This window comes from Pelodiscus sinensis, chromosome 1 (assembly GCF_049634645.1).
Source record: "Pelodiscus sinensis isolate JC-2024 chromosome 1, ASM4963464v1, whole genome shotgun sequence".
In the NCBI taxonomy this organism is placed as follows: Eukaryota; Metazoa; Chordata; order Testudines; family Trionychidae; genus Pelodiscus; species Pelodiscus sinensis.
In genome coordinates this window covers 158001924-158020201 of record NC_134711.1, presented here as the reverse complement: position 1 = coordinate 158020201, position 18278 = coordinate 158001924, and the positions used below count along the sequence as shown (strand labels likewise).

Genomic DNA, 18278 nt, shown 5'->3' with positions numbered 1-18278 from the left:
GCTAACTACTGTTTGTCTGATGGACAGTCACACTTATTATTTATGCTTTCTAGATATAGCATCTGGAAACCCAAGACATTTATTAAAGGTATTTATGAAATGTGTTTAGTGGTAAAGTACAAAGATTTTTTCCCCCTATTTAACTTAGCGTGTTCCTTTTTTTTTTTTTTTTTTCATCCTAACTCTAATAAAACAGGGCTGGACTCAACAACTGCTTAGAGAAAGAATGAACATCAACAAGTTGAAATAACACAGGTCACTGGGATTAGGGATTAGAGTGGCCCAACAGAGCTTTTATGTTTATTACTTGGATCAAAGTATCACCAGGACAAAAAATATGACCTAATTTTTATGTAAGTGACCTCAGACTAACCAGCACTGTAAAGTATCATTTTTCTCCTTGTAGGATTCCAAACAAAAATTAGTTACTTTCCTCCTCAGAGAGGACATCTGGACAGTTTATCAAGGAACAGGAATTTGTCTCTCACTGTGAAGAGTCTGTGATGTCTCCTCCCATGCACCAAGGGAACGCTGGGCTTTCAGAGCATCTGCACAGATCGGCATTTTTTCCCTCTGACCCAGCCCCTAGACAGCAGGTCTGAACACGAAATTTATGGGCTGGGTGATGTGTGCCATGAGCTCACACTTAACGAGACAAATTAGATGGGTTGCAATCCATGCAGCTGTAAACGACGTCCTGCAGGGTTCCACCTGATCTTTTACAGCTTTTCATAAATCAGTACCTACCAGCTTCAGAATAGAGTCATTAAAAAGAAATCATGGAAATAGCCTGTTTGCTCAGGGGAAGTGAAACAGAAGATTTCTCCAGTCTCTTTTTGGAGGGGGGATCTTTTGTTTTGTCCCCACCTCCCCCCACACCAACTGCTATATTTTCTAATTGTTATCCTTCCACTGGCAAAGAGAAATTCTCAGTTTCACTTGTTCTTGTATTGTATGGGGTTGGAGGTCCATATTTGCTAACATGTGATATACCGCCCCCTCCCCGCAAATAAATATAAAGCAACAGATTTAACCTAGAGATGCCAGACTACACTTTCTATAAAATGCCCTGATGCTGTCAGATTTCAGTGGACTCGCCCATTGTTTTAACAACTGGAATTAACTCTTGTGTCATGCACATAAACACAGAGGAACGTGGTTTGCTGTCACTAAGACAGATTTTGTCACAGTGCAAAGAACAATGTCACAGCACATCATGTCTAGAAATAAATATATAAATAGCAAGGAAATTTCAGTCCCTGCTTATATAAATCTCTATCATAGATATGCCAGCTATCCACTGAGAGGGAAACAACTTAATTTGTAATACTCAGATGCCAAGACCACCAGAATGAAGCATTATTTCTGGTTAAAAGATAGAATATTGCTTCTGGATGGAGAAATCCCATGTTACCTCCTGGATTTCATGTTCTCCCCCCCCCCCCCTTCATCAATGCAACCTGATTCTGTATTTCTAAATTTGAAAGCATCTTTTAGACATTCACTTTTAAAAACAGGCATCTACAATTTCTTTTTTGTCTTACAAAAAGCAAACTGACACCTTCACTACTTTGCTTTGAATGCAAATAACTGACTATGTGGCGTAAGTAACGTCAAACACTGAAATTCTTGACTAACGGTAAGGACAACATAGTTATCGCAGACCTTAGAAAAACAGTGCATGTTAAGCACTTTTAGTTTTATCTTCTATAGCAAATAGAATCATGAGGGTATGTGCTTCCCAACAGGAGACCAGTAAATAAATGTCACACTGAGGAGAAGTAGACTCATTGTGTTAACTTTAATTATCCCTGGACCTTAAGGACTAGAATCTTTGCAGTTACCGCTATTTATGCCTGGTATAAAGTGTCCCTCTGGTAAAATTAGTAGCTTTATTCTTAACATCAAATTTGCCTTGCTGTTTGGCATATTTTTTTCTCTTTCCCATCCTCCCTTCCCCTGAGATTTCATATCATGTTTGCTTAGTTTGAGAGTAAACCGTATTGTTGCTACTTTTTCTTTTTTAGGCAAAAAATGGGTACACTTCGTTGTTATATGGATCACCAGTTAGGAACTGCAAGCAGGTATCTTTGCCGACTTCCTTTTGAAATACACTCACATTCTTTACAATCAATAAGCTTCTTTCCACTCACTTTGCTTCCTGAGTTTTGGCATTATTAATCAAGAAAAAAATGTAAGACATTAAAGATGAGCCCATGTCTTTTCCTCAGGCTTGGCTATTCCTAAGGGTCCTCTTCCAGGACTGCTCAGCTACACCCTAAACTATTTCCCTCCATTCAGCCATCAAACCTGCTTTATATTCAGGTGGGAGAAAGGAGCGACTTGCTTCAGTTGATTCTTTCACATACACCTCCACCCAGCCACACCCAGGACATAGGTGGGACTAAAAATATCATCTCAATCTTACTCTGCAATTCACCAGAGCTACATTTGAGTTAAGAGAGGTTCCCCCCTTCCCAATTAATCCTTATTTATCCATTCTCAAGGTAATTACAAAGAAAGCAACCTGCTGGCACTTTTCCTCCAGCATCCCCAGGAGGTCCAGGATGGAAGCATCTTACTCAGGGTCTGATACAAAGCTTGCTAAAAGGAATCCTCTGTATGATTAGCTTGCCTCTTCTCAGCCTTGCCTGCTTCCAACGTCCCTCACTCGGAGCTGCTTCCACCACACATTAGGTCATCTCTCTCCAGAGAGCCATCCTCAATCCACTGTGTCCAGATAAAGTAATGACTCAAGTCACCTCACTAAGTATAATTCACTCTGTGCTTTCCAAGCAAGGTCAATACTGTATATTCAGGATAGGGTGTTTTAGGACAACATTATCACTATGTACAGGAATGTATTTTCAACTGACTACACACAGTGCAGTGATAGCTATATAATTCAGTCACTGATCTCATTTCTTGGGGATTCATGACTAGCTGAATGCTGCCCATTAACACCATCCACTCATTATTGCTAAAGCAACGTGTAACCTCTTTAAAGTGAAAATAATGCCATTAGAAGGCTTATAAAATGTTGTACTGGCTCCCTGTCTGTCCCATTTTGCGCGTGTGACCTGCCTTATGCGGACATCACATCTCACATTTGGATGAACTGTGAATCTCAAGGCAGACTTAATGTATAAGGATATATCAGGTAATAGCTTTGCACAGTTTGTTTTCCAGCACCTCCAGCTTAGAATATCCATTAATGCTAATGAGGGTGGCACAGTACATGCCCTGAACACTGAGTTGAGAATAAAAGAATAGATCCCTTCTGAATTGCAATAAACAGCAAGCCAAAAAAGAGGAGGGGTTCCTCGCCTTGTGCTGTAACTAGAGTTTTTCAAAATAGGTCTCCCATGGATAGTCCACATGCACCTTGAGCCTTCAACTGGAGATTTTAGGTAGCAGTACCTGTTTATTCCATGAACACACCCTACATATCCTTGTGCCCCATAGTGAGGTCACAGAGGTCTATATGGGTGAACTGCTCTCAGGCTATGTCTAGACTGCAGGCTTCTTTCGAAAGAGGCTCTTTCGAAAGCATCTTTCGAAAGAGCCTCTTTCGAAAGATCGCGTCTAGACTGCAGGCGGATCTTTCGAAAGAAAAATCCGCTTTTTCAAAAGAGAGCACCCAGCGAGTCTGGATGCTCTCTTTCGAAGACGGCCTCTTTACATTGAAGAACGCCTTCTTTCGAAAGAGGAACTTTCGAAAGAAGGCATTCTTCCTCGTGAAATGAGGTTTACCGCCATTGAAAGAAAAGCCGCGTTCTTTCGAAATAATTTCGAAAGAACGCGGCTTGAGTCTGGACGCAGGGGAAGTTTTTTCGGGAAAAGGCTACTTTTCCCGAAAAAACCCCTGAGTCTGGACACGGCCTCAGTTTCTTCTCTATCACAAAGAAACTCCAACATAGTGGACGGAAGGGCAGGTAGTGGAGCACATATGGGATACAAACATCTCAAAGAACTCCAGTTAGTGTACAAGGTGAGTAACCTCTCCTCCTTTTTTGACTAGTGTCCCTCTGGGAATTCTGCTTTGGGTGACCACATAGCAGTAACCCTTTAAGGAGAAGGGAGTTTTGAACAGAGTGCATCACAAAAGAAGAACTACATTAGCTCCTGCAGCATCTGAGCTTGCAGAATGAAACAAGGAATAATAGGTAGAAAATGTATGAACCAAAGACATGCAACCATGAAGAGTTTAGCAACTGAAAATGTCCTTGAGTAGGGCTATAAGGTAGATTTTGATCTAGTAGAGAGTGAAATCACTCATAAAGGAGAGGGGAAAACACAGCAGAATTGGCAGTAATTCATTCAGCAATTAGCAATAAAGCATCCAGGAATCCATTTAGAAAGTTTCTGAGTGGAGACAGAAGTTCTCCTCGGTCTATTTGCAATAGAAATATAGTTTGTTGAGTCTTCCTGAATGGCCTAGTTATATTCAAGTAAAAGACTCAAGCCCTCTTTGAATCTAGCCTACAGAAGGCAGATTTCTGTGTATACTGATGGGACTTAGGAAAAAATATTAAAGAAAACTGGAAGGTGAATAGTTTGGTTAATGGGAAACTCAGAAGAAACCATAGGTAAAAAATTTGAATGGGGTCATAATGAAACCTTTTTCTTGCCATACTTATGATCTCGTTAGGTGGCATTCTGCCAAACTACTAAAATGCCATGGCAAAAAAGTCTATTCCCTCTCACAGACTTCAGAAATCTACTATAATAAAGATCTAACCACTAAAGTAAAGAGTGAACAAATACAGACTAAACTCCATGTCTGGCGGAACGCAGATGAAAAGGAACTGAGGATGTTTAACTCAGACAGCCCTCTATAGCCGTGGTGTAGACTGTGAGGATGTTCAGGCACATGAGAGGGTAAAATGGGCTCAGCAATCAAAACCTCTGGAAGTGAAGTAGGCAGAGGGACGCTACTTGAAGAACAACAAGGTCATAATCTGACCTGTGGCTAATGATGATGATTCTGAAAGGTATAAATCAGCCTCCAATTTATTGTTTGGATCTTATTAAGAGGGTCAAAATGAAAGCAGTAAAAGAAAAGCAAATGTTTTACTTATATACTAAACGTAAGTCTTAATTATATTGCATTCTTGTGGGGAGGTGATTTCAGTTTATTTATATCAGGCTTGTTACCCATGGCTGTTGAATAAGTTGTCATAGCAAAGAGTCTTTTCTCTCTTTAAGCACAATGGGAGCTAATGCTAATAAGCAAAATTGGACAGATATCTCTTTGATCTCAATAAGATTGAACTTATTATGAATGTCTACTGGTACCTGGACAAGCACAGTATAATTTCCTGATGAATACAAAGCATATTTGGCATTGGTTGGAATGCTTCAAGTAAAATTGGAGTTCTTTTGCTTAACTTATTAGTCTTAAAATACTTATGGTGAGAAGCAAATGACCAAAATGAAAGTAGGTCAGAAATGGATTTAAAACTTCCTAAAGCATCCTACTACTGACAGAAATTATTCACATAAATAATTTCAAATAATTAATAACACATTCAATAAAGTGGCATGGCGTTTGCAGACCATTAACAGAAAAGCTTGCATGATAAATTATCCACGCAACTTTTCATACACATTCTCAGTTGTATCATGGAGTGAATTTCTTTTGATCTTTTGAATTTGCAAGCTGGTTGACAATGGTAAAGGGATTCAAACTTGCTTTTTAAGAAAAGTTGATTGTTTTGGAAATATAGTAATGTTTGCAGAATTAAATGGGTTGCCTTTTTAGATAATATTTAAAACAGACATCTTACATTCCTGAGGTTCTCTATTTGATACACTGCAGCATATTCTGGAGAGAATGTCATTTTGAGGCTTTTTCAAAAAGGTTAATTAGGGCTATGATTAGATATTAAAAGAACAAAAGTTTTAGGGCTTACAGTTATGTAACTCTGTTCAGAAAAGACTGTTTTGTTTTATACAAGATTAGTTATTTTTTATTACTGAATCCAGAAAATTAACGGAAATATGCACCTTCAGAGCAATGCCTACAAATTATAATTCATGGGGACAACTCCTTCCCTGTACAGAGTCTCAGTGAAAAATAATGGGGTTCTGTGCAGATAGCACAGGGATCAATCCCCACATTGCAATCTGCAAGACCAGAGTCAAAAGATTATTGAAGACTTGTTCTGCACATTTACTTTAACAGCTTACCTGAAATATTAAGGACCAATTTCTGCTCTCAGATACATCAGTGCAAATGAAGAACAAATTCACAGAGTCCTGATGAATTTCTCTGAATTTACACCTGTGTTTTTGAAAGCAGAACTTGGTCCTACATTTTATTTATGATTTAACCATATAAAAAGGATTAGTTAATCAGGAAAAATGATTTATGTTAGATATTTTAGTACAAACCACAATTTTAAACCTGTTAACTGTTGTCATCGAATAAAAGACAGGATATACTGCTTCACATTTTGTGGGGTTTTGTAGTTGTCAGTTTAGTATCTCCTTTTAAAATGACATGACTTTTCCGAAAGCCTCTGACTGGACATGTTAGTGCTCTTTAAAATCGGACAGGTTGATAACTATACCCAACACAGACAGTCTGAGGAGATTCAAAGAGAGCTTATAAAAACAAAAATAAAATATCATTTCACAGGCGCCTGTGCTTTATTTCTGAAAAAAATACCTTAAATTGAGGACTGAGTTTGTTATATTTCCACTCCAGCTTTTGGCCTCCATAAAGGTAACTATTTCTGTAGCAAGAAAGTAAGTTGGGAAGTTCCCCATTTCTGAGGAAATGGGTCTGGCCCATGAAAGCTCATCATCTAATAAACCATCTTGTTAGTCTTTAAAGTGCTACATAATCCTGTATATTGTTTCAGCTACACCAGACTAACACGGCTACATTTCTATTACTATTTCTGTAGCAAGAGTCATCCTCAGTTTGGTTTTCAATCAAATGCTTTTGCTGAAGCCTTTTGATTTTTCCAAATTAGATCAAGTTTGCATGAATTACTAGCCCTTTAAAATATTTTGTAGTGATTTACTGCTACAACAAAGAGCTATGTCTGCAGATCTAGAAGCTGTATCCTACTAACTATTGGTATTTATCCAACTTGTCACACTTTTCATGTTCCACAGACTTAGCAAATATTAACTAATTAATCTTCCTGTGAAAAAGGCATGTGTTATCCATATTTTACAGATTGGCAGAGAGGTTAATTTAGAACTTGCCTACACAAACATTTAATTTGTAGCAAGCTGCTATGTAAATCTACCCCACAATAGGCTACTATGCAGTAAATGTCTGTGAGGACCCTGCTGAGATACACTATCATCTACTTAGTACACTTATATCTACTAATGGTTTGAAGTGCAGTAGACCAAAGTCTATAGTCCATATCAGTGGAATCCATGCTGACATTTAGTTTACTGCAGGCTAGCATGGCATAGGGTCACATATCAGCATGCACCAAACTAAACATTTGTGTAGACAAACCCTAAGTGAACTATCTGTGATCAGAATCAGTCATTCTTCAGAATCTACTAGTCCTTGTTTAAAAACACACTATTTCTTGCAGGCAGGAGTATGCTAAAGCCAGACTGCAGAAAAAATTGGTAGCCTCTCGTGTAAAAAACTAAATGAGCTGATTAATGATAACAACTACCAGTTTTGTTATATTTGTCCTTCGTTAAAAATTGCTAAATAGTTTCTGATTTGCAAATTGTGTAGAGGAAATGGAAAGAAGGGTAATTTTATGAAAGAGACATGAACTAATGGTTTCAGTCCACTTCCTAGTAATCACTACCATTTCACTTGTCAGTCTCAAAGAGGAAGGTAAGAATGATAGAATTATTTCTAATCTCAAAATTGAAAAGAGAAGAACAGCCCTTCTGAAATTTTGTGATCAACCATGTAGCTGAAGGAAATTTTGCAAATGTTAAAATGTAACAGAATGTAGAGTTTCAATGTTTTAATTTCTGGAATTAGAAAAATGGGGGAAACTATTTTCTTTTCCCACTAATTCCCCCTCCCCCAGATTTGTTTAACGAGTTCTATGGATTAACCTAGCTCCATTTTAGAAATAGGGTCAATGAGACACAAAGAGATCAAGAGATTTTGCTCATGACAAATAATATGCTGGTCTTCAAACCAGGCCTGGACAAACCAATGTTGACTTGCACTGAGACCCCAAACTGAGGGAGACCTCCATTCAACTAGATTTGACTTTGTTGCCCCAAAACTATGAGGAGTGGCTTAGCTAAATTTGAATGGACTGGGGCGCACACTCAAGTTTTGTCCTCTATGAATGCTGTGCTGAGAACCAATGGGCTGGACTATGGACAGGACCCAGCCCTGTGGGACAGGAACTGGTAGGGGTTCATCATCGACCAGATTGCTCACCAGCCTTAGGTAAGCTGGTAGGGGTAGGACCTGAGCTCCTCCATCACATTCTTTGGGGGCAGTTCACCCCCCAGTGCACACACAATTTTCATAGTGAACAGGGCCCCTAAATTCTTTAATTTAACCCTGCACCTCACTCTTAGTTCAGTGTAAAGTTGCCTGGAAACCATGCTTTGCCCATTAACACAACACATTTGGGGTCACTGCAGTACTTCTAATGAAGTTTTATTACATTTTAATTATATATATATTTATTTAGTTCAGTGTTCTGACTGCTTATGCCCATGATGATATAAATTTTCATCCATCACACCTATAAGAGTACATCTACCTTGTACTTTTAGCTTGAAATAAGCTATGCAATTTGAGCCACGCAAATTGCATAGCTTATTTTGAGTGTATTTTGAAATAGCTTATTTTGTAATTTCGTGCTGTCTATACAATGCCAAATTTCTAAATAAACTGCTATTCTGAAATGTCCTTTAATCCTTGTGGAATGAGGTTTACAGGGACGTCGGAATAGCGCACCCGTTATTTTGAAAAATATTTTGAAATATTAGGCATGCTATCAAGATGCCGAATAGCTATTTTGGGACACCGGAAGTATCCTGAAATAGTGCTGCAGTGTAGAAGTACCTGAGATAAAAAATTTTCCTTGAAATCTAGCCAAAAAAAAGTTTGCTCATTAGAGTTTGAAGAATCATAGAAATCTCAAAACAGCCTCTATAGCAGACAAAAAATGAAGTGTCAGAAGCCCATTTCAGATTATTGTTGTTTTGGAAATATTTTCAATTATGCAACTTATGGTTTCCATTGTGTCTCACAAATGAAAAAAGAATCAACAAACTGAATTGGACCCCAGCGTCACCAACTCGTTATGGGGTGGTTGAAATATTTCTGACTCACCCCATTGTAATTTGGAAAGTTTTTCATCTCTTTGTAATTGAGTGTCATTGAATACACACTAGATTCAAAAATAATAAATCCAAGTACAAAAGTAATGGAATTGATGAAAACTGGAAGAACTATGAACTCATTTCCAGTATATTTCCACTACAAATATCCAAACAACCTAGAGATTCAATTATAAAAGCAAACATAATGCTCAGATACCAAGAAAAAATAGCAAGGCGTGAACGAAAGGAAATTATTATTAGGTTATGCAATGCTTTGGCAAAATTATATGACTTGCACAACTTCACTTGTAGCCGTATTCTGTTTCTACATCACATAACTAGACACTTACTTCTACAGGAGAAGCCATAGGGATATGAGTGCACCAAGTATATACACAGCCAAGTAAAGACAGACTTCACAAAGAATACGTAACTGCAGAACATACATTGTAAATGAGAAATAAACTTTGATGGAGTTTAAAGCCCTGCACTATCGGTTTAAGGAATTAAAAAGCTCCTGTGTGCAGGCCCTGCACCTCTGTTCCTGTCAATCCTGTTAAGTGTGAATATCTGAGGTCTAAAAAGCAGGAATTTCTAGCTAGTTGCTGAGAGAGCAGACTGTGGCTCTACAGCTTCCAAGAGAGACTCTTGTAAACCATCAGGGGAAGGGGGGTTGTTCTCAGGCCATTCACTGTGCCTACAAGGAGACAACAGTTTTCACTGTACCATCTGGGCAGATTAGGTTCAGCAAGCTGAAAGATGAGCATTTAGGTAATTGGAACCACTACCCATGACCCCTTTCAAAATGAGGGAATCAGGGACTATACTACAAGGACTAAGGGAGTGGAACCCAGAAAATTCAACCCCTTTAAACACCATCACACTATCTGTCTCAATTTTTGTATCACAGAGACTCCTGCTCAGGGAGGCTGACAGCTTCCAGAGGCCCCTGGTTAAGGTGTGGGGAAGGCCCAGAGCTGTGGCCCAAGAAGAGGAGGAGCCTCTAGTGAAAGGGGTGGGGTCAGAGGGCAGCCAGCCCGCAGTTCTTCCTGGACCATGACCCTCAGAGCTGCGTGGCACATATGAAGTGGTGCTCTGGTGGCAATTTAAAGGGCCAGAGCTCTGGTTGTCCCTATAGTAGTAGCAGCAGGGCCAGGCACCTCAGCCCCTTTGAATTGCCAGGCCCTGGGATAACTGCCTCTTTTGCCCCCTTCCATTGGCAGGCCTGCTCCTGCTTAAGCAGATTGGGACACCATGAAATTTGTACAGACTAAAGTTCTGAATTCAGCAAAGCACTTAAGCACATAGTTAACTGATTCAATTGGGACGAAGCGAAGAACATGCTTAAGTGCTTTCCTCAACTGGGGCTTAACGTAAGTGAGAAAGTAATGCAGCAGAGGATGGTGATAAACTATATTGCACCTATAGTAATATGCATTTCATTTGGACATAAGAGGGTAGTGACTGTTGTAAAAAACACCAGTGTATTACCAAACACATTTAAACATATACGATTAAAAGCCACAGAGAAGAGGATTTTATATCTACAGTATTTTTTAGAAGACACTATCAGGGTAAATATTCCCTTCTCTAACAGGACATTGCTTATGCCCCAGCACCTCCTGGATGAGCAGGGCTATGAATGAGTCTTTCTAGTGCAATTAGAAGTACTATGTCAGCATTCATATGAGACCTGAGATCTCCATGAAGGCCCTGACTCAGCAAAACACTGAAGTGCATGCTAGGTCATGGGAATACTCCTGTGTTTAGGCAATTTGCTGGATGAGGCCAGAAAAAAGTGGGGGCAATACATACATGGACACCATTCCGCAAGATACTTTAGCACATGCTTAGTTACAAGCCCCGGAATCTCTCCATTTTAGTGAATGTGGCTATTTAAATGCTTATGTAGCTTGCTGAATCACAGCTGCTGGGAGATACCGACCACTCTCAGCATCAACTGAAGTCAGTGGGAGATAAGGGAACTCAACACACTGCAGGATCCAAAACAACGTGACCTGCAATCCAGATATTCATTCACCCACATTTAACAGCTTTCCTTAAAATTAGCTGGGTTTCACCAGCGCAAACAAAAATTTTATTTAAAATAATCTCTTCCAACCAGAGAGTGGAAAGCTGTCTCTAGTGTTCAAGCATGCAAATAAGCAATGGATAAAACCGAGAAAATGGATGGACAAAGCAAACATATTTTAATTGCTGTAGATGGAGAAAGCAAACACTGATATTCAGTAAGTGTGATGCAGAATTTAACATGTCACCTTGCAGCCGCATTAGTGATTATTTTCAGACTGCTGGGATTACGGATCAGTTTGTCCAGGATGCTGACAATCTGCTCAAACTTGGGTCTGTTATTTCTGTCTTTCTGCCAGCAGTCCAGCATCAATTGATACAAGGCAGCTGGGCAGTCCATAGGAGGTGGCAAGCGGTACCCTTCATCCACAGCCTTGATTACCTAACAAGGATAAAAGTTTTTGGAAAGATGAGGCAATTAAATTAACTTATTTTATTGCTCCTGTGAAACACACTAGCACAGACATTTTAAGTTTAAGCAAATATGTTTATTCACCATTTGTCTTGCAGTGTAATGCTTCTGGTTTATCTGCAAAGTAAACCATGCCGACCACAAATTAGATCTACAGAATGTGCTACTGGAAGGTGAAGATACAGTATGTGACTTTCAGGAAGGTGAAACTCTTAAAAAAACAAAACAAAGCAACCAAACAAAAAGCTTCCCCCAAACCTCAAAATGATTAACCAAAGCCATGAAAATGCTGAGTTTCATAAGATGTCAAAGAGAATAAAACCATATAATCTGTCCACCATTTAGGGTTATAACAGTTGTCTCTCCAGTTCTGATTATTGCTTATTTGATTCCAGTATTATCATTAGTAATTATTAATACTTATTATTTGTAAATATTAATACTTATACTGTAGATGCTACCATTTAGGTATCGTTAGTGTCTCATAGTTTTCTCTATACACAGCTGAACTTCCATCTCCATCAACAGGATACCCCACCTACACCCCAATGGAAATTCCAAATATGGGGAGCCTTAAAGAGCACATAGCCCTTAGATCACAACAAATCCTGGTTTGGGAGCTGGTCACTCAAAATCACCTAATGTGACAATGGCTTATTGTCTAAATACAGTGCAGGTCAAATTATCTTCTCATTTTCCTGGATGTAACATCACTGAAACCAGCACCTTCATTTAAAATCTAACCCTGCATCTATAATTTTATGAGATTTGTGTCTATGCGACAATTTCCTTTCTTTCCTGGTATTACAATCCTTACCACTCCATATTAAAGATATTGTATAACAAGTTACAAAGTTATGTATCAAACTAGATCACAATATGGGGAATATTATACTGTGTGTTCCCAGGATTGCTAGATTCCAAAGTTGTGAAAATTGATTTGAGACAGGAATCTGATAGAAATGTATTCAGGGGTTTAAGTATCCCTACAGTGAAAACACATGCCCTGAATTTAAATTTAATATGAACAGTTATTGTGGAAAGCATTCCACTACAAAATAAACCTAAAGAACACTATTAGTTAACCATGACCAATAGTAGGAACATTATTACATCAAGTTAGGAAGAATACAGCTTTCTGCTCAAGTTTGAGATATAGCCAAGAGTCATTAGTTGAAAGAAACAGTTTTGTTTTGTTTATCATTATTTTTGTATTTATAGTCACAACTGTAGACAAAGTAGGAAAGAAAATTATCTGCCTGCCTGATTCTAGTTACCATTTCTGCTCCTTTATTTAAGTGTTAAACATTTGACTTAGAAAATCTTCTGAAATCTATACCCAGCCCATTTGTGACAGAATGTTACAGTTTTACTTCTATCCAAAAACTTTATAATTGACTGATGTGGAATAAATCCAGCCATAAGACAAGAGAAACAACACAATTGATTTTGGGTGTTTAAAATCAATCTTACTTTGGAAAATGCCATTCCTATTACAATACCAAAAACGTTAGCAGAGATGCATTATTTAAGCCCACAAAGAATGGCAGGTGTGTTTAGTTATTGATGCTACATAGACAAAATTCAACATTAAAGATCTTCTAGAAACAACGTTATCTGCCCATGTTACCATTTGACTGATTTTAGAAGAATTTTTGTTTCATGAATGTCTTAGTACACGTTTCCATTCTCCTCTTCATAGGATCTAATAACTTACTTCATGCATTCAAGTTTTATTGAAAAAATGTATAGACTGTTGCAAAGATGGGAAAAAAGTGATCTGCAGAAATTTAGCATGGTTCTAAAATTAAAGTGGCTCTAAAAAGCCTAGGAGTGTAGAAGAGAATATCTTCTTATTTAAGTGTTGAGCATCATCTTTTAGAATATTATAGCATGAACATAATTCTCTGTTACCATGTACACAGTGATCCAAAAACCTTTTAAAGAGCTTATCATTTTCATTTAAATTCTACAGGTCTTTTCTACAAACATAGAGACTTGGAAGCTTTCCTTTTTACATCTTACTCAATGTCACTGGCAAAAACTAGGGGCCACCTGGCTTCACTATGCTTCACTTCCTCTCACAGCTTGATTCTTTATTTGAAAACATAACTCAAGACTACAATATACTCACGTCCTGATTGGACATCTCCCAGTAGGGTCTCTCTCCATAGGACATCACCTCCCAGAGGACAATCCCATAGCTCCACGCATCACTGGCTGAGGTGAACTTGCGATATGCAATGGCTTCTGGCGATGTCCATCGGATTGGAATCTTCCCCCCCTGAATGCAGAACAGTCCTTTAATTATTGTAACACATGTGCATCTTGCATAGGCTTTGTTACCTAGCCATATTAATCTTATGGAAACAGGACATTTATTATACACATTGGATTACGTAACACACAATGCATTATATGGTATCTCTAAACTCTTCTGAGCTTCATGTGTGTATGTTTTTTATATAAATCAAATCATCAATTTATTTATTTACACGTAAAAAAATTGATAAGCCAGTCTCACAGAATTCAAGTGGAGAAGCGATCAGTCAGTGTACACCCCGTGGGTGTAAAACTGACTCCTAAATTCCCTGCTGCACTCTCATGTTTTGGGGAGCAGGGGGCAGGTCTCCTTCACTAATGACAGTCTTCTGGTTGGGTAAAATCTTGTGGATCACATGAAGGGGCATAATTAGACTAACTCAGGGAGGCCAACAGATTTGCTGGGCCACTGGGTAAAGTAGGGATTGGGGCACTGGGTGGAAGGGCTGGAGGCAGCCAGTCCTCTGTGCTGCCAAGACTGTGTTGTGCTGCTCCTCTACCCCACTGCAACAGTCCTCATTGCAGCTCAGAGCATGCTGTGTGGTACACTGGCAGCGATTTAAAAGGCCTGGCGCTCTGGGCCCCAAGGCAACTGCCTCCGATCCCCTCCCCCCTCATTCCCATCATGGGCATAACTAATGCTGGGGTTCGGGCTAACATACAACCACTCTCAGAGTCAGGAGACAGCTACTCTGTTTCGCCCATTTGTACTGGTAAGAATCTGTCCTGAGACATTTTTACTGTCATGAGTAGAGCCATCATTAAATGATTTAAACTTGGAAGAGAAGAAATGCTACTGTTAAAATCAGACCTGCTGTTAAGAGGAACATCTCTCCCTGATTGAGCCCACTGTTTCGTGCCATAAACCAAATTAACAAAATGCATGCAAGGAGCCTCAGGCTGCGTTTCTGCAACACGAGAACTAGTCAGAAGAGACTGAGTCACTTTCCAAAGGCGCCAGCTTTTGCAGAAATCTGTAAGTCTATGATTTGGGGTCACGCATGAGAAAACAAGCCCATATTACACAGTAAAACAAAACTTTGGCATCAAATAATTCAGAAATGAATATAATTGAATGCAGAATGCAATGACAGGTTCAAGCAGCTTCCAACACCAGGGATATACAGTACATGTAACTCTGGTGAATGGTCCAGCAAATGGTGTCTATTTAGGAACTTCCATTACTGTATAACACGAGCACCTCGAAATTTGTTATATCTCCCAATGCCCTATGAGGTAGTGAAGTGCTATTATCACCATTTCACAGTGAGGAACTGAGGTACAGAGAGACCATGTGATCTCCCCAAGGACATGCAGGAAGTCTGTGGTGGACATGGCTCTTCTGAGTCCTATGCTTGTGCCCTAACCATTAGACCAACCTTCACATCACATGAATCCTTCAAAATTGTGTGGGTTTGCTGTAATTTCCTCACCTTAAAAAAAAAAAAAAAAAAAAAAAAAAAGTAGAGAGCAGTGTTTGAAACCACTCCTTCCCAGAACACAGATTTAATCTTATGTTCCAAAGCCAGAATGACAGTCTTCCTCTTTCAGACTCAATACCCAAAATGTAACAACCCCTACGCACACTGAGTAAAATGTTGTGTGTTTGTATTACAGTCCTCGTTGCTGTGGCATTAGAGAGTCACACAAACCTTCATAAGTTTCTGAGGAAGAGAAATAATTCTGTCCTCTTTTCACAGATGCTCAAGACCAGCAAGCCTGGGGCAGACCTGAGGATTAAAACCAGCTCTCCTTGAATCTCAGGGCCTTAACTGTCAAAACTACTGCTTCAACCTGCTGTTTCTTGGATTCCTTAGTATTTATTTTTTCTAAGTATCCAGTTTGTCTATGACAGTCTCTCTTGGGTCACCCAATAAAAATTAAATCCGAACAGAAGAGCTGTAATCCAGGGGTCCTCAAACTTTATTGCATAGTGATGCCTTTCTGACAATAAAAATTACTAAATGGCACCATAAAGGAGGACCAAAGCCTGAGCCTCCATGCCTGAGCCCTACCACCCAGGGCAGGGCAAGGCAAAGCCAAAGCCCAAAGCCTTCAGCCCGAAGCAGAAGGGGGGAGAGAAGAAGCCTATAATCTAAGCTCTGCTACCCAGATCTGAAGCCTTTAGGCTTCAGCTTCAGCCCTGGGCACCTCTGACACCCTGGCAACCCCATTAAAATGAGATAGCAACTCACTTTGGACTGGAGTCCAGACCCACAGTTTGAGAACTGCTGCATGTAATCTAAAGGTACAAAATACACACACATACATCCGAAAAGTCTCCTTCTTGAAACTCTCCTGCTCATCTAATTTGCAACCAGACAGCCTGAGTAAACAATAATCCTTGCAACATGACACTTGGCTCTGGCAGTAGAGGGGAAAGTGATCTGAGAAGCAAGGGCCTTACACTGAGACAGCCCAGTCCTCAGAAGCTCATTGCTAGGGGCTATCTTCTTACATGTCCCAGCTGCTCTCAACTGTCAGGGTAAAATTACCTTTATGCTACCTGGGACCTAAACTACAAAGGACTTTTATAGATCAAACCCAACCTTTGAACTACATCTGGAAATGAATGCGTACCGATTGCAGTCTCTGGAACACAGATGTAATGTGCTGTCAGTGTGAAGCACAGATGCGTATGTCAACAGCAGAATTCTGCTCTAAGTGAATTTTCTAAGAGAACCTGAAAGGTAGGCCACATTGCAGTTGTCTAGACAGGAGCCGACATAGGTTGAGGTTTGATTTGATAGGGAAGGTTGCAACTTCCTAGCCAAACCAAGATGGAAAAGAAAACACTATCCTGCTTTCTAAAACAGCACCTTATCCTACACTGTGAATCTGTCTAAAAAAACCAGTGAGCAAACTCCCTCAATCGAGGAGTCAAATATCACTTCTGGTGTTTCCCGACCTACCTTTATCACCACAAAACCCAAGTGACTGCACCATCCGATCTGAGAGAAATTCAGACACGGAGGTAAGAATCGTCAGTACATTAATAGCTCTGCAGCCCAGATTAACTCACATTAGCTCGCACTGTCCCTACTGGTTTAGTCTGCGCAGTGAATAGAGGGAAGGCAGAACATAAACTTGCAGTACATTATGTGACAAAGCTCTTCAGCAGATGAGCAACTACCCATTACTACCCTCCGCGTCTTCTCCAAGAAAAAAATGACTTGAATACTAAAGTGTGATTCCAGCTAACTCACCAGGTTTACAGACATGTATATACCATCTTGTTGTACTAAACACTGCTGCCGGATCCAAAAGAAATCAGTATAGCCCGCTCTGCTTTTTGCCCATCAACACAAATAAGCAGTGCAGCCAGGGATGAAAGTAACTTACATGTCTTACAGATACTGACATATCATCACCCCTGACCCTCAGTGTAGGGTGGAATCCAGAGGACTCACAGGGCAGGGGGTTAGAGGGGGTATGGGTGCAGAGGGCTCAAGGCAGGGGGTTGGTGTGGAGGAGTCAGAGCAGGGGCTTGAGTGGGTGTATGTAGGGTGGAATGCTCAGGGCTGGGGAGGTACTGGTTAGTGATCTCACCCTGCACTGCCCCTGTCAAAATGGGAACTATGGGGGAGCACTCATAGGCATGGAAAGGAAGCTTTGGGTGGTCAGGGTGCAGAGATCCTGGCCCAGTGACTGCATTTCCAGCTGCCAGCTCCATGTTGGGACTTTGCTCCTGGCCTCAACTTTTGGCAGGGAGTAGGAAGGGAAGAGAAGGGTTAAGGCATCTGGCTCAGAGCCCACCCCTACTTTCTTATTGGGACACTGCACTAGAGTGCACTGGTTTACTTTCACCTTTGAACACAGCTCAAACATCAATTGCCTTCAAATACTGAGTATGCCTGGTTCACACCTGCTGTTTGTGTGTGGAAAATAAGCATGTTATTTTTCTTATAGTCAGGTTGGGACTTATTTCTTCCTCATAAGATAATGTCAGTGGAGAGCCTTCAGGATCTCATTCACCAGAAGTCTGAATTCCCAGACCTAATTTAGGAGCTTACCTTCTGGGCATGGCCATTTTTAATTAAGAGAAAAGTACAAAATGAAATTAAAATGGTTGCAAAATACCAATTTTGTGCCATTTTCTAATGCTACAGTGTATGGGAATAAATGCAAATTTGGATCTGACTCCTATACAGCCCTAAACGCTTTC

The 18278-nt window shown here is 39.9% G+C and overlaps 1 protein-coding gene across 7 annotated transcripts in view; it reads right to left on the bottom strand.

Annotated features, from left to right (window-relative positions):
• EPHA3 (EPH receptor A3) overlaps positions 1-18278 on the bottom strand; it is a 324232-nt gene that overhangs the window by 12318 nt on the left and 293636 nt on the right. For all 7 annotated transcript variants that reach the window (XM_075908782.1, XM_075908777.1, XM_075908769.1 and 4 more), the window contains 2 exons: positions 13926-14075; positions 11568-11761 (listed from right to left, as the gene is read on the bottom strand). In XM_075908782.1, coding sequence (XP_075764897.1) covers positions 11568-11761; positions 13926-14075 — 344 coding nt within the window. The remainder of the gene's footprint in view (positions 1-11567; positions 11762-13925; positions 14076-18278) is intronic.